The sequence below is a fragment of the Uncinocarpus reesii genome, genomic scaffold (genome assembly GCF_000003515.1).
Source record: "Uncinocarpus reesii 1704 scaffold_5 genomic scaffold, whole genome shotgun sequence".
Lineage (NCBI taxonomy): Eukaryota > Fungi > Ascomycota > Eurotiomycetes > Onygenales > Onygenaceae > Uncinocarpus > Uncinocarpus reesii.
In genome coordinates, this window is record NW_003052496.1 from 1,666,208 (window position 1) to 1,683,040 (window position 16,833).

At 48.4% G+C, this 16,833-nt stretch overlaps 7 protein-coding genes and 1 non-coding gene across 8 annotated transcripts in view; 5 read left to right on the forward strand and 3 right to left on the reverse strand.

The window, feature by feature from the left end:
- Positions 1-369: 369 nt before the first annotated feature.
- On the forward strand, positions 370-1,703 carry UREG_07603 (uncharacterized protein; the record flags this gene model as incomplete). The annotated part of the gene is made up of 3 exons (XM_002582784.1): positions 370-581; positions 632-1,022; positions 1,050-1,703. 3 exons carry the CDS (start codon positions 370-372, stop codon positions 1,701-1,703), a joined length of 1,257 nt encoding a protein of 418 aa, XP_002582830.1.
- Positions 1,704-1,927: 224 nt separating this feature from the next.
- On the reverse strand, positions 1,928-2,859 carry UREG_07604 (uncharacterized protein; the record flags this gene model as incomplete). The annotated part of the gene is made up of 2 exons (XM_002582785.1): positions 1,928-2,218; positions 2,287-2,859. 2 exons carry the CDS (start codon positions 2,857-2,859, stop codon positions 1,928-1,930), a joined length of 864 nt encoding a protein of 287 aa, XP_002582831.1.
- A 4,676-nt stretch (positions 2,860-7,535) lies between these two features.
- Positions 7,536-8,174, forward strand: UREG_07605 (uncharacterized protein; the record flags this gene model as incomplete). Its single annotated transcript, XM_002582786.1, has 2 exons — positions 7,536-7,604; positions 7,662-8,174. The coding sequence occupies 2 exons, from the start codon at positions 7,536-7,538 to the stop codon at positions 8,172-8,174; spliced, it is 582 nt and encodes a 193-aa protein (XP_002582832.1).
- Positions 8,175-10,899: 2,725 nt separating this feature from the next.
- UREG_07606 (uncharacterized protein) lies at positions 10,900-12,583 on the forward strand (the record flags this gene model as incomplete). Its single annotated transcript, XM_002582787.1, has 5 exons — positions 10,900-11,563; positions 11,635-11,969; positions 12,038-12,068; positions 12,135-12,315; positions 12,373-12,583. 5 exons carry the CDS (start codon positions 10,900-10,902, stop codon positions 12,581-12,583), a joined length of 1,422 nt encoding a protein of 473 aa, XP_002582833.1.
- Positions 12,584-12,935: 352 nt separating this feature from the next.
- UREG_07607 (uncharacterized protein) lies at positions 12,936-13,396 on the reverse strand (the record flags this gene model as incomplete). Its single annotated transcript, XM_002582788.1, has 2 exons — positions 12,936-13,024; positions 13,093-13,396. The coding sequence occupies 2 exons, from the start codon at positions 13,394-13,396 to the stop codon at positions 12,936-12,938; spliced, it is 393 nt and encodes a 130-aa protein (XP_002582834.1).
- A 463-nt stretch (positions 13,397-13,859) lies between these two features.
- On the forward strand, positions 13,860-15,065 carry UREG_07608 (eukaryotic translation initiation factor 2 beta subunit; the record flags this gene model as incomplete). Its single annotated transcript, XM_002582789.1, has 4 exons — positions 13,860-13,871; positions 13,981-14,113; positions 14,206-14,841; positions 14,899-15,065. 4 exons carry the CDS (start codon positions 13,860-13,862, stop codon positions 15,063-15,065), a joined length of 948 nt encoding a protein of 315 aa, XP_002582835.1.
- Positions 15,066-15,418: 353 nt separating this feature from the next.
- On the forward strand, positions 15,419-15,505 carry UREG_07973. Its single transcript has one exon. It is a non-coding gene; the product is annotated as a tRNA-Gln (tRNA).
- A 166-nt stretch (positions 15,506-15,671) lies between these two features.
- Positions 15,672-16,833, reverse strand: part of UREG_07609 (uncharacterized protein) — a gene marked incomplete at both ends in the record, with an annotated part of 1,780 nt that continues 618 nt past the window's right edge. The window contains 3 exon segments of the mRNA XM_002582790.1: positions 15,672-15,896; positions 15,948-16,360; positions 16,378-16,749. Coding sequence (XP_002582836.1) covers positions 15,672-15,896; positions 15,948-16,360; positions 16,378-16,749 — 1,010 coding nt within the window.

Genomic DNA, 16,833 nt, shown 5'->3' on the forward strand with positions numbered 1-16,833 from the left:
AAACGAAAAAAGATATTTCTCTAATGCTATCACAATCCATACAATATCATCATGATTAGCTGTTTCTTGTATGGCAATCCTCCGTAACTAGATCACCAATGAGACTTGGAGCGGGCGTCTATGCGAATCAAGAGAGCGGCTAAAATCTTTCAAGGATCGACATCGTGATCACTTTCGCGACTTTTCCCTGAAATATAGGGAAAACCTGTACATCTTATTGCAAGCGTTGAGCTCGTTTATCGGTAGCGCTTTTCCGTTGCAATATGTATATAAATGCAATACCCCGTAGACTTTACCGGTTCCCGGCCGGTCTTCCATCTCACACCACATACAGACTCAAATTCTGAGGGTTAGCTAGAGGACGTGATGATGGATATTTCTGTTCAAACTCCAAGTTCTTTGTTTACTTTATTCCTCGATCAACCGCCCAGTTGTTTGGAATTCTGTCCAACGGCTCCCGACCATCTCCTCATCTCCACCTATCTCCTCAATGAGGTCCCAGAAGAAGGATCACCAGCTCCGACACAAGTCCGCACGGGGAGCCTGCAGCTTTTCAAATTGGACACGCATTCATGTCAACTGTGAGGGATCCAATGCGAAGAGTTGGCAGCCTGCTGACAAACTGATGCAGTTCCCCGGTACAGAGCTTGCCTTTAGATTCGGCAGTTTTCGACTTTCAGTTCTCGCCGCGAGATCCCAGCTTATTTGCTGTTGCATTAAGCAAATCGGTGGTATCGCTCTATCGGATAGAAATATCCAATGATGAGCTGAACCTCTCTGCGAGGATAGTATTTGTCCGCTCCATAAATATCCATGAGGACGCAGCTCAGCTTGCGCTATGTCTTGCCTGGATTCCAACGGGAAGCCGCCAGCAGAATAAAGAAGACACCCCGGATATCAAAGATGGCTTTGCAGTTTCATTTTCAGACGGGAGAGTTTCGGTATTTTACACCAAATCAGACATCGGGACCCATGATGATGCCAAACTGTCTGAGATTCAACTCGGAGGCTTTCCCATTGAGGTGTGGTACGTTGCTTTTTATTTACAGTCGACTGGGGATGAACAACTTCCCGTTTTATTTGCCGGCAACGACATGCATCATATCCGCGGGGCCACTTTGACTGAGATGGACTGCACCGACGATGTATCCTCTCGTTCATGGCAACTAGATGACCGTGGTCGACATCATGACGCGGGCGTTACGGCGATTCTCCCGCTCTTCGCTGATGAGACCGGCATCATTATCCTGACGGGAAGCTATGACGAAAATATCCGGGTTTATCACTTCAAAGGTCGAGCCGAAGTCCTAGCTTCCAAGAATCTAGGCGGAGGAGTCTGGCGGCTCAGACTAATTCAAATCGAGGATTCACAAGCTACGGATATTCGTTCTCGTCATTATCAGTCGGACTTGGACCTGAGACGTAGCTACCTAATCTTAGCCAGCTGTATGCATGGTGGAGCCAGGCTGCTCCGGGTAAGCTATTTTGCTAGCAGAGGAAATTCCCAGGATGGAGAAGGGAAGTGGGAGATCAACTTGCTCGCTGAGTTCAAAGAACACCAGAGTATGAACTATGCGTCAGACTTTTACAGAGGTGGACAAAAGGGAGACGGGCCGGAAAACTCGGCAGAAGAGTGCCCAGTGCTTTGTGTGACGAGCAGCTTCTACGATAAAAGAGTCTGTGTATGGAAAGCCAATATCTGATTATAAAGGTCCCGGGGTTGAAAGGTTTCTCAAACGAGACGTCGAAACTAGATTTCGACTACATGGATGGACTTGGGAAACTTGGAATACCGATTGTCCTCTAGACTGACGGAAGCACAGGGAATAAAAGCATTTATTTACCGCTGCATAGCAAGAAATCAAAATGAGATGTATGATACAACCCATTGCACCCCATCGGTAGACGACCATTGCGAGCAAAAGAATCAAACGATTGTTTCTAATTGTCTCGCATATCCAATCGCATTCTCAATAATATTTCCGCCTGTCAGGTGAATTTGCTTTTCTGACTCAGGAGCAACTTCGCCTGCTTGCTCTTCCTGTGAAGGGAAATATACCCTTCCGTCCTTTAAGGTCCATCCACGCTCTTTCGCAAATTCTATAACGGCACCTTCGGAGTTGAAGAAAAGGAGGTTTTTGGTATTAGAAATAGGCAAGGAAGGATACGCTTTCTCTGAGCAGTCGGCGATTTCGCTTCTAATCGTCCCAATCAAAATCTAAATTACGGTATTAGCTTCTCCAAAATCTCGATCGACGTGCAAGTATTACGGGAACCACAACATACATCAGAGAACAAACCGAAGTCTGGCGACGGGACATTTTCCAATTTCGTTTCCCTCCATACTTTATCATAGCTCCCTTCCATAAGACTCCTCTCCAGCTCAACCGGATACTTGATGTACGGATCGTCTTCCACATTACGTTCTTGGAGAGATGCCTCTTCCACCAAGCCCTCCAACACCGTATGGAAATCGGTATTATTGCCCATACTCAACAACAGGAGCAAGTATAGGCCAGTGACTTTGCTCCTCTGGCTCGTTTGTAAATTCAGCTGTGACGTATTTTTTTGAGTAGCAATAACATGTCGCTCGATATCGTAAAACGGCTGGAGTTGTTGGTAATATCTTGTGAACGCAGGAGCATCGCCTCGACGTATCGATGTGATGGCGCCTAATTCTAGTACTTCGCGGGCAAGGGAGAAAAGCTGAGGAGGGGTGGAGAGTGTAGGAATCAAGGCGTTTAGCTGTAGAAGGGCTCGTTTTGAACGGCTGAGTAGTGAAAGGGCTTGGTCAAGCTGCTCTTTCTCAAGACTGACGTGGAGCTCTTTCACAAGAGCCTGGAGTTCATCGGGTGCCATGACTGGGGAGTTGATGATGAAACCGCGAAGCTTTGTCAGAACGAAAGGAGAAATGCAGAGAAATGGGAAAATTTAGCGAGCTATAACTAAAGCACGGGGAAAATAATGAGTGCAGTGTTCCGAGTGAGCTGGATGAGAGCCGTTCAGTGCTGAGGTTCGGCCTTGCCAGAAGCTCCCCGTCACGGGGACCGGGGTGCAGGTTATTCCGAAAATAGCTTATGTAAGATTAATTTTCGGGGATTAACCTGTTTAGGTTAGTCCACTTTTAGGAATCGGAATATTCGATTCCTGTTGAAAAATCGATTACCTAAGTTTCATCTGATAGTTATCCCCAAAAGCAGTTTTGCACAATAGTACACGGTCTTTCTTCGACTTTCTATGTGGGAACACAATTTATATGATTTTGAATGGTTCCTTTCTTCGCTCGGGACAGCCAAATCTTCACAAGCAGAACGCATGCCATAAGTATCTGTTTTGTTCCTGTGAAACTCATCAAGAATTGATTGTTGACAACCATCGTATCCACGCGCATATACCTTCACTTTCGAAGCGGCGTGTAAATGGCTAACTTCTTTTTCGCGCCGGTAATACTTCAGGCAATGATTCAACCTGGGTGGCTTGTCAGCTTCAACCGCCATTTCAGGCACCCATCTCTCATTAAAACGGTCCCGCTGAAGAGTAATAAACAGCTAAAATAGGTTGTCGATGTATCTTAAGGAGTTTGCCTCAACCGTCGCGCGCGAATTACACCGTTAATTTCCTCCCAAACATGTCTTCATTCCTAACATAGCAGAATAACAATCGACCTACCACAACGGCGTTTTAAACACCAGTTATGACTCCACTTGGTCCGAGAGAACCCAACCTTCGCCTTGGTACAGGTTCCTTGTCGTGCACGTCGTCATCATCGTCGCTGTGACGTGCGTATTTGGAAGGCTCCGAAGCTCGTCTAGGGCGACAATTTGGGCACGCACTTGTTTTTGCCCAAGTACGTATCTTCGCATGATCCAAGGGCTGGATATTGGCACAAAGGCGGCCTCTCTGCGAGGCTTCAACACACCAGATAATTTCAGAACCGAGAATATGAGGAGCTGTGTGGCCGCAGGTCCATGTGCATTCAACAGGATCGTCTTTTCTGCACATTTTGGTGAATTATCGGAATGGTTGAATAATAAGAGTTGTTGGTAATTTTGAGGGAACGGAGTAGATGGTTGAAGGAGAGATGGATGGAATCAGTGGAGTGACGTCACATTTTCACGTAGCAGGTTAACTAGGTAGGGGGTGGCGAGTGTACCTAAAGGGGTCAATATAACAAAGGAGGTGATCCCATTTCGAGGAGAGACGCAAAATGTCGCGTTTTCAATAATATTCATTTGTTGAAGTTATTGATGGGTGAAGATTGGGTGAAAGGAAATATCTCATCAAGCTGCTATGCCTGATGTTTGTCATGCTAGGTATGCATCAGCCGCACTTAGCATTCGCAAATCTGATCTGATCTCGAAATTCATCAGCTTCGGCACTTTAGCCGGCAAATGGCCTCGAAGGAGATGTCAGTTCGGGGTGGGCTTCGGTGTTGAAAACACGTTCGTGTCAAAGAAGGTCCATGAAGTCTAGAACCGACGTTCGAGGCTGTTGTGCCCGTGGGATACTCAACATTCTGCAGAGCATTTCAGGTATGCATGCCATCCCACATGAGGCATCGAATTCCTTGATCTCACCAAACCGCTGGGAATGATACATTTGCCCAGCCACAGCCCACTGCATGTCAAAAATGGCCAGGCGCGTAACTAGTGCCAACGTTCGCAACAGAGCTTGATTTGCCTACGCCAGCATATCGAGCTGATGTTAGGAAGACTCGTTGGAGCCGACCTGAGTGATGTTACAAAGTAAAGTTTCTGGCTTTTTCTTAATGCTCAAATGCTATACTCCTAGACATACAACTCATGGTTCTGGTTTTCAGTCGAGATGGGTACTGCCATCGCCAGTCTAGTCTTGTCGCAAAGGAAACACAGGGGTCCAGATGCACGATTGATGTTGGGATCTAGACCTGGAGTTGTCGCTGCAGGTCGACCGAATTTATTTTGAAACGATGAGTCTAGACCATGTCAAGAGCTTCAAAGAACGAGGGAGCTTAAGGTGGGACATCCCACTTATTAGATTGTCGGCAGATCACCAACTGCGCCTATACGAGCACCTGAAGGGGGAAAGGTCTAGATCGTGCGAAGCTCGAACGGGTCTTTGGAGTCGTCGAGTCGATAAGAAGCAGACGCCTTGCTTGTGGCCCCCTCCGCACAAAAATATTCCATTAGCTGCCTCTGAATCCCAGTCATCTTAGGAAAAAAAAAAGAAAGAAAGATGCCAAAGGCACCGTTCTGGCGTTCCTGGTACCCAGAAAACGAGCAGCAAGGGTCTCGAACGGCCTGTTATTGTTAATCAGCAAAAGCCCTGCGAGCTGAACTGGTTATCCATGGTCGAAGGGACGGAAAACTGCCCACCATGGCCCTTTGTTTTAGTCCCCAAAGTTCAAATTGCACACTTGTCACGATATTCAATAATTTCCCCCCCACATCCCCCTTACGCCCGCTTCACCGCTGCGCTCGTTTAAATTGTTTCGGTCCGGAGTAATGATGGCGCTGGATCATCTTATGTCTTCCCAGCCAATCGGTGCGTTTCCATTTTTATTCATCTTCTTGGTGCCATCGTCAATCGAAGCATGCGATACTGCATTATACAATCTGCGAGAGGCCCCGAAAACGCTCAGAAGGCCGGACTACAATGCACGCTAGCCTCGCTAACTTCCCGCTGAGAAGTCGGAGCATCAAGCTCGCCCGTCCATGTGTTCCCTCCACCACTATTGCAACAAAGCATCTTTGTGCATTGTAATTGGCGTCGGCGACCTGCACCATGTCGTTTTTGGCTGGCGAGATTGAGTGACACCTGTCTTGAAACAAGGAAAGGCGGTTCCCCTGTCCAGCTTTTCACAAGTCAGTTCGCTCAGAGGCAGCCTCTAGCCCAGGTTTACTAGGTTTCGGACCTTTCACCTGCCAGGTTGCTCAGCCGCCCTAACCTAAGCGGTGTGTTGGCATGGAGGACGGAGAACTTCTTCTCAATCATACAGCAAACACAGAAAAGCAAGCCTCGTTTTGGGTAACTCGAGGCTCCGAACGTGATTGATGAATTGCTGCATGGTCCACACAATTTGCTCAAGGCGGGGTGAACCGGGGGATTGGTTCACAGGAATCTATCTGTTGTTGACAGACGTTCCTTCAGGAGAGGGCAGCGAATACGGTTGATCGACAACATCGAAATTAACTCCTGTGTCTCTGCCTTGAGGAATGTTGGCCTTCCGAAAAGATAGGCAAATGTTTCTTGAAGATCATTATTCTACTTGTCATTTGCAGGGCGGTTTGGAACGAACACCTTTGCGAGGACGAGAGCCTTCAGACGCCTGACTAACTAGTTAGTTAGTTAACTACGTTGCTTAGTCAACTGGCGCTAGCCAACTGGATCGTAACTTGTTTTTACGCATGCATCTGTTTGTTGCAACGACATCCAGACCGGAATACAGAAACTGGCTCGACAACGGCGCCTAACGAACACTTACACATGCGGTGCTAGGGAGCGACAGCAGAATGACTCCGATTCTTTCCAAGGGGTTTGTGTCGAATGTTGCGGTCCGTGTGTCCAGTGTCGTCGAAAGCGAGACCGATCTGCCCGGCTCTCTCATAGGATACGGCCTTATTGCCCTTTTAAGGCGTCGTTTTTCGGAACCGGGCTTCTACTCGGCGGAGTTCACGGAGAGCTGAGCTTCTCCTGCAGGCCCGTCCCACTGCGAGCCACGATGTAATTTTTCCCTAGCAGTCCCCATAACCAAGAACTCCGTGCCCGGAAGTCATTGATTTCTGACTGCTTGATTGGCCACATGGTGCACCCCGTGAAGATTCTTTATACTCCGCGATGTTGAGTATGGTAGCCTACCAGTTTTACTTTTTGTCAATTTGGTGCAGGGGTCTTGTACCCTGATTGTGGCTTGGTGCTGCAGGAACTGATGGGTTGTCACCTGCGCTTCAAATGTTCCACGGAAATCCACTAAAAATTATTATTTTTGTGGCCATGCCTCTTGAACAGTCGCAAAGATATGCGGGATAACGATCATTGGCCCCCTAGTTGGGGGTTTAGTGTTCTGCGATGCATTTTTGCTCTGGTAATAGCCACCGATTCCGTTTTTTCTATCCCGTCTGCTCCTAGAGACGCTTGACTGTTTTTTTTCGGGCTCTCCCATGATACGGCCTAGACCTGTTGGACTTCAAAATTTACGGAATTTTGGCAGGGGGTAAGGAACGGCCATCCGTGAACCAAGCATTTGTTCACGATTGCTTGACTACAGTCCAATCAATTCCGTTCCCAGTATTTGCTCCTTTCTTATACAAGATGCAATGCATCTATTTAAATGATGAAGGCTCCCACCTCGTCCCTTTCTGTTGTTCCCCAAACCTGTTGCACATCCCCCTAATGCTTTGAGTTGTGGTTTTCTCAACCGCTCTTCCACGAAAAGAGCCCTTACTTTTTTATCTGCGTCTCCGTCAAGCGCCTATCACCCATACCTCCTTGCTAGCAGCCTCCCCAACCTGCCCCGGATTTTAGGTATCTTCTCACAAAGAAGGTGCCAGAGCAAGATGGCAGGCCGTGATCCGCCAAAGTTAACTCGGAATTCGCTAGAGCAGTTGGAACACGCACCTATGGGAGTATGTTTTAATCATCAGTCTCTTCTCCACTACTTCAGAACCTAACTCTCGTCGAAGGAGCCGCAATTGCACAATAGTCACGCAGCCGTCACTGTCAAGGAAGAGCAGTTCCACTCCTTCTACCAGCAGCAGGGCATGGCTTTGCTCGGCAAACAGGGCCTAGATGAGCACGGCCCCATCCCGTCCGCGCAGGTCCCGTCGAAGTTTCCGGGGGCGGCAGCCCAAATGCCAGCGTTCTCCGCCGAACAATTGAACAACGATCTGAAGCTCGTGCAAGGGCTTGTCAAAGCCACAAACGAGCATCCGGTGAAACGATACCTGACGCCTGGCAACATTGCCGATCCATTCCACGTCGCCAAATCAAAACTTGACGACCTGCAGACCCCTTATGCGAGCGGCGAATCTATCGAGAGAAGGGACTTCATTGCCCAGCTCAACTTCGATGGGATTAAGGGCAAAATGAAGAAAAGCGGCAGTGCTAGGAGCTCAGATATGAATGTCCAACCCGATCATACCCTCCCCGGTTCAAATCGAGACCCTGACTCCACGCATCTACCAAGGGAAAGTTAGAACTTTACAGCTTTGTTAGAGAATCGTCAGGCGCCATGCTGCCTACAAAGCGACTTCGTTTGGTCGTGGCTTGGGTCGGGATCTAAACATGCCTCGTCGAATCATTTCTCTCCTACAATACCTTTTTTTGTCTCTTCTCTGTTCACCTTTTGTTCTTTTACGTGACTAGTCTACTCCAGGTCAAGCCTGCGATGTACTTATGAAAAGACGCCGTAACCCGAGCCAGAAATACTACACAGCCAGCTACTCGAGTTGATTTACTCCCGATCATTTGGCGTGCTGGCCTATGGCTTTGGTGAGGCAGTGCAATACCATAATTCCCAACATCTAGCCAGCCCTGTGTTGGATATGATTCAGGCAGAAATGGGTTTCTTCGCTTGACCTTGAGTTTTGGAAGCCCGATGTATGGTCAAGCCGGGCATGTGTGGCTAAGCAATTTCATGCGCCACATCGCGGCTATTCTATTGGGTGGCTGAGGGATGCATCTGTTCTTCATCCGCTTGTCAGCCTCGTGCTGATCTCCGGAGTGGTGAGTCAATCGTGGGAGAACTCTTTAATTCCTTTCTATCGAAAATAATTCTCAGTATGTGCTGAATACTCGTTACCCGTTAGAGCTCGTAAACGTGATCTTTGATTATTTGCTTCTGGTCAAGACCCATCCATAAGGCTTAACTTAGTTAACTAGCTGAAAATGCGGGATGCCTCCCCGCGACCTCCCAGGTAGCACTGCTGCCACTTGAATAACGATAACATGGGATTCGAAGAATGATCCCCGGGGTTTTTAGCGGCGGCAGAAAGTTTCCTCTCAATCTCCGGACTCCGGAGGTTGGAACCTGGAAGGGTTTGCCTTTTTTTTTAAAAAAAAAAAACAACTCAACCGAGCCAGATGGCGGTGAATCACTGGTAAAGGAAAAACCCCGATTCGTTTAAAATGATTTTCCCGAAGTGCGACTCAACCTTATTCTTTGGAGAAGCTTTTTGACCTGTCAGCAAGTGTGGCCACTTCAGGGCAATCCAAAGCGCTATTGATTCCATTGGTGAACTCGTCAGCAAAGCCCTTTTCCTCGACATGTGTCGCTGGTCCTCAACTTCTCATTCCTAGCGCGTGTTGAGCAGCGAATTGGCAGGAGCCACTTGCTCACGTTTTGGACCCGATGCAAGCTCAATTCTCAGTCTCAAACAAGGCTCTGCCGCTAGCGGTGCCAGCCCATATTTTATTGAAATTGCTTCCAGAACTTTTGGCAAGGTTAAAAATATCATCATCGCCAACACCTGACTCGGGCGACGCCGCTAGTGCGGGGAAGATCTTCACAACCAAGGGTGTTTTCCCACGAATTTGGATGCACCTGCAGTAGTCAACTGCTGTCCAGAAGGCTGGGATGCCGCAAACCCGATATCCTTCCTTGACTGTTTTCTGTCACTTTACTTCCGAGGGATATAGATCGCCTCAAAGTAAAGAGTCTGCGGAAGCGGGTTTAGGGTAGGAGTACAAGGTAACTTGGATATTGCTCTCGAATTTGATCTGTTGGGAGGGCTGCGAGATTTATCTTCCCGTTTCCGCTTTTTCCGATGCCTGAGGATCACAACGGTGACATCGATCACACCCTGCTTTGGCTGATTAAGCTGCTTCCCGCGGCTTGGCGGTCACTAGATGAGCGTTGATTGGATGGGGACTGAGCCACGACAAGACTGCGGCTCAACTCGCCAAGGCCATCGGCGGAACACGGAAACCAGTGTCTGAGACTGGACATCAGCAAGAGCAATAATGGTGAAGGAGTACTTGTTCTCCGGGCATGCATCGCCGTCCATCATCTGATCCCACGGGATGGATGGGGAAAGTTTCTGGGGTAAGAAACTGGGCCGAGCTCGCCTTCTCTGTCGGTCTGGATCTCCCATCTTGACGCTTGAGGCCCAGCGTTCCTCCGAAATCATGCGTACTCATGCGCAAGCGGGCCAGCTAACGAGCAAGCTGCCTACGAAGTCGGCTAGTTAGTACTTATTCTCCTGGCGTTTCCGTGTCAGGCATTAATATAGCTACCCAACGAGGATTCTCGCTTCGTCGAACGATCGTTTTGGCCCAAAAACGGTAACTTAACCTTCAGTTTATCACAAGCCAACCTTTTGCGGCAGACGAAAGTGGTAACGCACCCTAGCTGCATCAGACCGGGGTGCACCAGCCAATTGCTCTCAATCATCAAGTTGGTGCCGTTTTGCTTTTTCGTCTATAGAAACCCCACGGCTTCCCCTTTGGATTTTTGATTCTAAAAAAGAATGCCATTTTCTTTTCTTTGATGTTGTCTTCCAATGGCAATATTGTCAAAGGTACGTGTCTTTCGAGAAGGGGAGTGCTTCGTTACCTTCGACCCTTGCCTCCATGATGCCTAGCCAACGATTGAAGAAGGGGTGGGAAGCGTAATAACGCCCGGCAAATCCACCAGACTCCTCTGTTTTCGCGGCTTAGTTTGCTCTTATATTAATCGTTCGATTTAGTTTGCTTGCACCTGCCTTTTGGTTTTTCCGCATTGGACGTATTGGCGAGGGAACCGCTGGAATGGGATACATGACCAGCGGGTTTGCATCGATTATCCAGACTTGTTCAGAGTGCATTGACGTGCAAAGCTGAGACTTGCCACTTGCTTTCCACTCAACCAGTCGTTATTGGATTCATTTCCTTGTACGGTTATTGCGTGGAAAGCTTTTGTGATTTTCGATTGACACGGCAAATATGGATTCTCTTCCTGAACAAATCGCCGATTTCCGATGGGATACAACAGCAAGTCCACATGGCAATTTGCACAACCTGGGCCAACCGAATGGGAATGACCCGGGGAATGCACACATTGGCAGTCATGACGCCGTTTTTGCCGCATGCTCTCTTTATGAAAGCAACAGTCAACGGCCAAATGACCAGTCAAGTACTTATCTGCACACACCCCAGTCATTTCATGGGAATGGTCCTCTTATGTCTAACCCACAGAGTTGGCATACCACCAAAGAGAACACATTTTATGCATCCTCAGCCAATAGTGGAGCATCCCAGAGTTTTGTTTCTTTTCCGCCAGACAACGCCATGTTGACAAGCCCTATGGACTGCTCAAACGCGTTTATTCCTCAAGGAAATTATGGGAGCCTGAATCAGTTGAGCCAAAGGGAGTGGGCCTTGTCCCAGCAACTGGAAGCACATAATGCGGACGACATGCCAGCAATTCCGCCCCAGATCTCTGAGGACCTTTTGCCATCGGAGCTCCACGATGATCTAGAATGGGATCTTGATATTTTCGATGGGCGCTTCCTTAATATTCCCCAGTACCCACAGGTTGTGCTTGAACCTGAGGTGACGGGGACTGGAAATCTTGGCGGTAGTAACCGCCAACCATGCTCTGCTACAGGTATGTACGAACTGTCATGTTGATTATTGCCAACAAAAACGGACATACTAACATTTCGATGATTATTCTAGAGCCAATTTCCATTATTAAGCCTCCAAAAGCCTCGTTGCGGGTAGACCGCACTGGGCGTTCATTTCCTTGTTCATTTCCACAGTCAAGTTCAATTTTAAGCACATCTTTCCGGAGTAGTAAACTCCATGCAAATTCCCGTCGCAACCTTGGAGCTTCTAGAGGCCATCTGATTAGCCGCAAGCGGCCCAATTTCTCAGTCTGGGATTCGGTGTCTGGAAAGGAACTCGAGGTGCCCCCTCCAAGGAGACAGCGGACCAAACAGGAAAGATGGAAGACAGCTTTGATCCGCGAGCTGGGTGGTGCATGTGCGGATTGTAAAAAGAATCATCGTTCGGTGAGTGCCATTTCACGTGATGAATCGTTTTTTCTCTTCGATCCTAATACGTTGCTCTCGCATTTCAGTGTAAAATCGAGCACCTTATCCCACCTGGTGGTATGTATAATCTATTTTGATACCTTGATTGCACGCCTAATATCTAAACGGCTAATCACAACATAGCGAAATTGCCTGAACCCGATCTAACTTCTGTCGATGGGGATATGTCACCGAGTTTAGGTACATCTTATGGAACTGTGGGCATGCTGGGATCTTTCATGGCGGGGGTTAACCTTAATTCCGCCTTGGAAGAAAGCCACCCATTTTCAGGTGAAGATATTACTGGGGCTGGTGGCCAATTCACGTATGCTCTCCCCCAAATAGAAGTTACAAAGGTAGCTACTAACCGCGGATCATATAGTGGCACTCCATGGAGACCAGATTTGATGTCAGGAACCAATATGGATGAACACTGGGGAGATAATCCAAAATTTCATTCTCAGGAGCTTTTGAATCACCACGACTCTATCCAAACTGCTGGCTTGACCCAGGAGCCCACTTATGGTGGCAGGAACACACAATTCCGCGAAGATACCACGGTTTTTGACACTTTGTTTCAATCTTTCCCTTGATAACACCGGACAAACAAATGTAATGACAGAGATTAGGTCTTCGTAAAGCCGTGTCTTCTAGGACCTTCCTCTCGAAGCCATAGCAGTCCCTCTTTTAGGAACGCAGGATTATGGAATCCCTATCAAGAGCTGAGGCCTCCGGCTTAGCGATTTTCCAAGGGCCACAACTGGAGTGGCATCTTTCTGAATATTGACCATATTCAGTCGTAACCTGTTTCCAGATAGGTATAACTGTTGAAGGTTAACGGCTCCGAATAACTGTTTAAAGTTTTGTATATTAGAATTTCGTAGTTTGCAGTGGCATTCTGAATATAGACTTACTTTATGAGTAAATCGTCCATTCTTCTTCGCGTCATAGAGCGGCAGCGACTTTTCGTGGCCGAGACCTGTCTTTGATGACTGCCTCGAAAGGGTATTGCCACTCCATGAATTTGGCCCATCCTATATACCACAAAAACAAAGATCAATCATGAGTTCCCAGCGCGATTGAAAAGAAAATCAAGACATACCCCAATAAGCGCATTTCCGCCCCAAGAACTTCCCCGCAAACGGTATTATCACCATCGTCACCAAGAGCTCCAGCTGTCGCATACTCTCTCGCCATTCTGCCTCTGCATCGGACTCGTCATCTTCATCATCTTCATCGTACATGGAGATATGGTCCTCCAAGGAGGAATCAGATGCCGACGAGGACGGGAGGGAAGCTATGTCTTCTTCGGAGGAGTCGTGTTGCAGTTGTGAGGCAAACATGTAGCTGGAGGCGGAGGGAGAGTTGGTGATGTCAATGCGCGGGGGAGGGGGGAAGGTAGACATAGTTTATTCGTGGCAGGGTGAGGACGGTTGTTTCGGGGCGGGGGGTTGGGAAACTTGGGAAAGGAGAGGCGTGGACTGTTCGGATGGAGGATATTCAAGCGGGAGCGTTGTATTATCTATAAGACGTATTTTTACACTGATTATCAAAGGCTCGGAATCGTTGCAACTGTGTTTGATAAGACGTTGGATCATGACCGAATCCCAGGAGAGCGTTGAGCCCGGGCGATGGTTAGCTTTCACGTGATGGGCTAGTTAGTTTGCTTTGTCATTAAGTTTTTGCATCTCTTGATAAGTGCAGTCATGGCGAGTACCTATTGAAAGATTCCACCTCACCAACTGCCCTGACAAATATCGGTCTGTTCGGGTGATAATCGACTATCTATAAAGAGAAGCTATTTAACATCGAGCAATCAAGCCTTACTTTTCAGTTTTTGCGAGAAAATCTACTCAGGTTGAGCCCAGCATGGCGGACACGGTACTTATCCCCCCCACAATCCTCGCCACATTAGTCCGCTGGCAATCGAATTTGCGGCGGGATGATTTGCGTCAGTGAGATTGCTAATATAAATGATTCCACGGTATAGGAAGTTCAGATGCCCGAAAAGAAGCACAGAAAATCTGTCGCGTTCAGCGAGGGTGCCACAGTTATGGATGCGAACGGCTCGATCACCGAGGCGGATCACACACCAAAGACCACTGCTGAAAAGCATTCGGCCAGTAAGCTATTTACCTATTCATGCTGTTCAATTCCATTACACAAGTTTTCTTGTTCGTTGCAGACCTTTGCTAAAAAACGCTTTTCGCCACAGCATCCCCAGATAAGGACGTTGACGAAGTGACAGAGCTTTTCAAGGGCCTGTCGAAAAAGAAGAAGTCCTCGAAGAAGAAGGATGCAGAAGCAGCAGACGGTGTGGATGCTGCCACCGATGGCGCTTTCGACCCGTCGACTATGAAAAAGAAAAAGAAGAGTAGCTCGAAAAAGAAGGTCGCTGACGCCGGAGATTTCGAGGCCAAGCTCGCTGAAGCTGGTCATGCTCCCGAGGAAGAAGCTGCTCCCGAAGAGCAGCCGTCTCCTGAACAAATCGCACAGGACCTCGAGAGTGGAACTGGTATCTGGGCACACGACGCGACACAGGCGATCCCCTACTCGTACCTTGTCACCCGCTTCTTTAGTCTCATTCACAGCCATCATCCGGATTTGTTGGCTAGTGGATCGAAGTCTTATAAGATCCCGCCACCACAGTGCCTGCGTGAAGGTAACCGGAGGACCATCTTTGCCAATATCGCTGATATTTGCAAGAGAATGAAACGATCAGAGGACCACGTTATGCAGTTCTTGTTCGCTGAATTGGGTACTAGCGGCTCCGTCGACGGTAGTCGCCGATTGGTTATCAAGGGTCGTTTCCAGCAGAAACAAATTGAGAATGTTCTAAGACGATACATCGGTATGTTCCAACAGCTCCTATACCCCGGACTCTTTGCTAACTTTCTCCCGTTTGAAGTCGAATACGTCACGTGCAAGACCTGCCGTAGCCCCGACACCGAGCTCAACAAGGGAGAAAATCGCTTGTACTTCGTTACTTGCAATTCCTGTGGCAGTCGTCGTAGCGTCACTGCTATCAAGACGGGTTTCCGTGGCCAGGTCGGAAGGAGAAAGAGACAGCAGTAGATTTAGTATCATCTATGCTTCACTCGTGGCAAGCACCCCGTTCTCTCCGTATAAAAGTAACGACTGGATGGTCTCTTACCTTTTTTTTGTCATGCCCTTCCTATCAAAGTGCTTCGCGTTTTCTGTTGATTGATGGTATCCCTGGTTTATGATTCATGCCTTCGGTTGCTAGTGCGGATTGCATAGTATTTTATAGCATCGTCGCACTTGTTTGCTTAATGGAAAGGGGATAAGGGGTGAGAATTCCGCAGTATTGCTGTAAGGATAAATCATATACAAATATGTAGTGGGTTTTAGAATGGGCGTGTATTACTCCCTGATATAACAGTGGGTCCCGTTGTTGTATTAGCCACGGTTCTATGGTCTAGTGGTTATGACTCCGGATTTTGATCTTCTGACCAAGCTTTCCGGCATCCTGGGTTCGAATCCCAGTAGGACCTTTGTGTTCTTTTTTTATATACATGGCTCCAAAAAGTCAAAACCGCACCTCTCCTTTTTCCCACTCATTAAGACTATTATAAATCGTTGCGGTTATCCAAAAGTCAAGTTAAAGATGTTGGTTTTCATTCAAACATGCAAATCGCCGATGTTATTTAGAATATCCATTTAGGCTCCGGCTGGCCCGCCATTCGCCAGGACCCACTGTCCGAAAGCCTGTGCGTTTCTCGTCTGGAGGTAAACGGTCCCTGGTCCAGTGAACTTGCACACCAGGCCTTCTCCGGAACTTAGGCCGGAGATGATACCCCCGGATGCGATACGCTCCATTACGTAGCCACAGTTCCAAGCGACGAGATGGCCGTTATCAACAATGTATTTCTCGCCGTTAGCCAGCTGCCACAAAAGGTTAGTATGATAAGTCGATATGAGGGGGTGAAAACGTACATCTTTCCTGATAATGGCGCCAAAACTCTGTATGAACAAAATACCGGTGCCGGATACCATATATGTGTACAGGCCCTCTCCGGAGAAAATGGCCTTGCTTAAGCCCTGGCGCTTGTAGTCTTTGACAATGCCTTGGGTACCAGCCAAAAACGCGTCCTTACCAACGGACCACTGCTCGCGGCCGCTGAGACGGAGTACAGAGATATCACCTAGTGCCGATGGAGCCAACAGTAGCTCGCCTGGGCCTGTGTATGTCGAAGTTGACATCTCACCGCCAGCAAGCATCTTTTTCATTGAGAATTTTACCGAGCCTTTGAGCGTGACCGTGGGGGACATCGCAATCATTGCGCCTGGCAGGATTCGCCGGTTAGCAGGAACAAAGAAGGGGACCTTTGTTGCGCGGTGATGGAATACTCCCAATAAAACGTACCAGGCTTTGCTGTCAATGGGCATCCCATTGCAAGCTGAATAGTCAAAATTGAGTTGGAATCGCGGTGGCTGATGCGATAGCTCCCTCCATTGAATGTGCCAATGTCGTCTGCAGCGGTGGACTGGGCTCCTACGAACTGGCCAACAGGCGGCGCGCCGCCGGGCATCTGCTCCATTTTTGGAGGCGGAGTGGGATGGCCCATTTGCGGAGGTGTTGACGTTACCGGAGGCGGTGATGTTGCGGGCGGAGGCGGGGAGCCATGGCCACCCGGCGGTGGAGCGAACTGGGGAGTTTGGCCTGTAGGGGGAGGCGGGTAGTTGTAGTTCTGGGGTGGTGGTGGATATGTGCCTTGTTGAGGGGGAGGAGGGTAGGCTACCAGGAAGAGGTTAGCCGAGAAATTTATCAAGCCGACAAGCAGCTGGGTTGCAAGTACCTTGGTTTGGCGGAGCTTGAAAA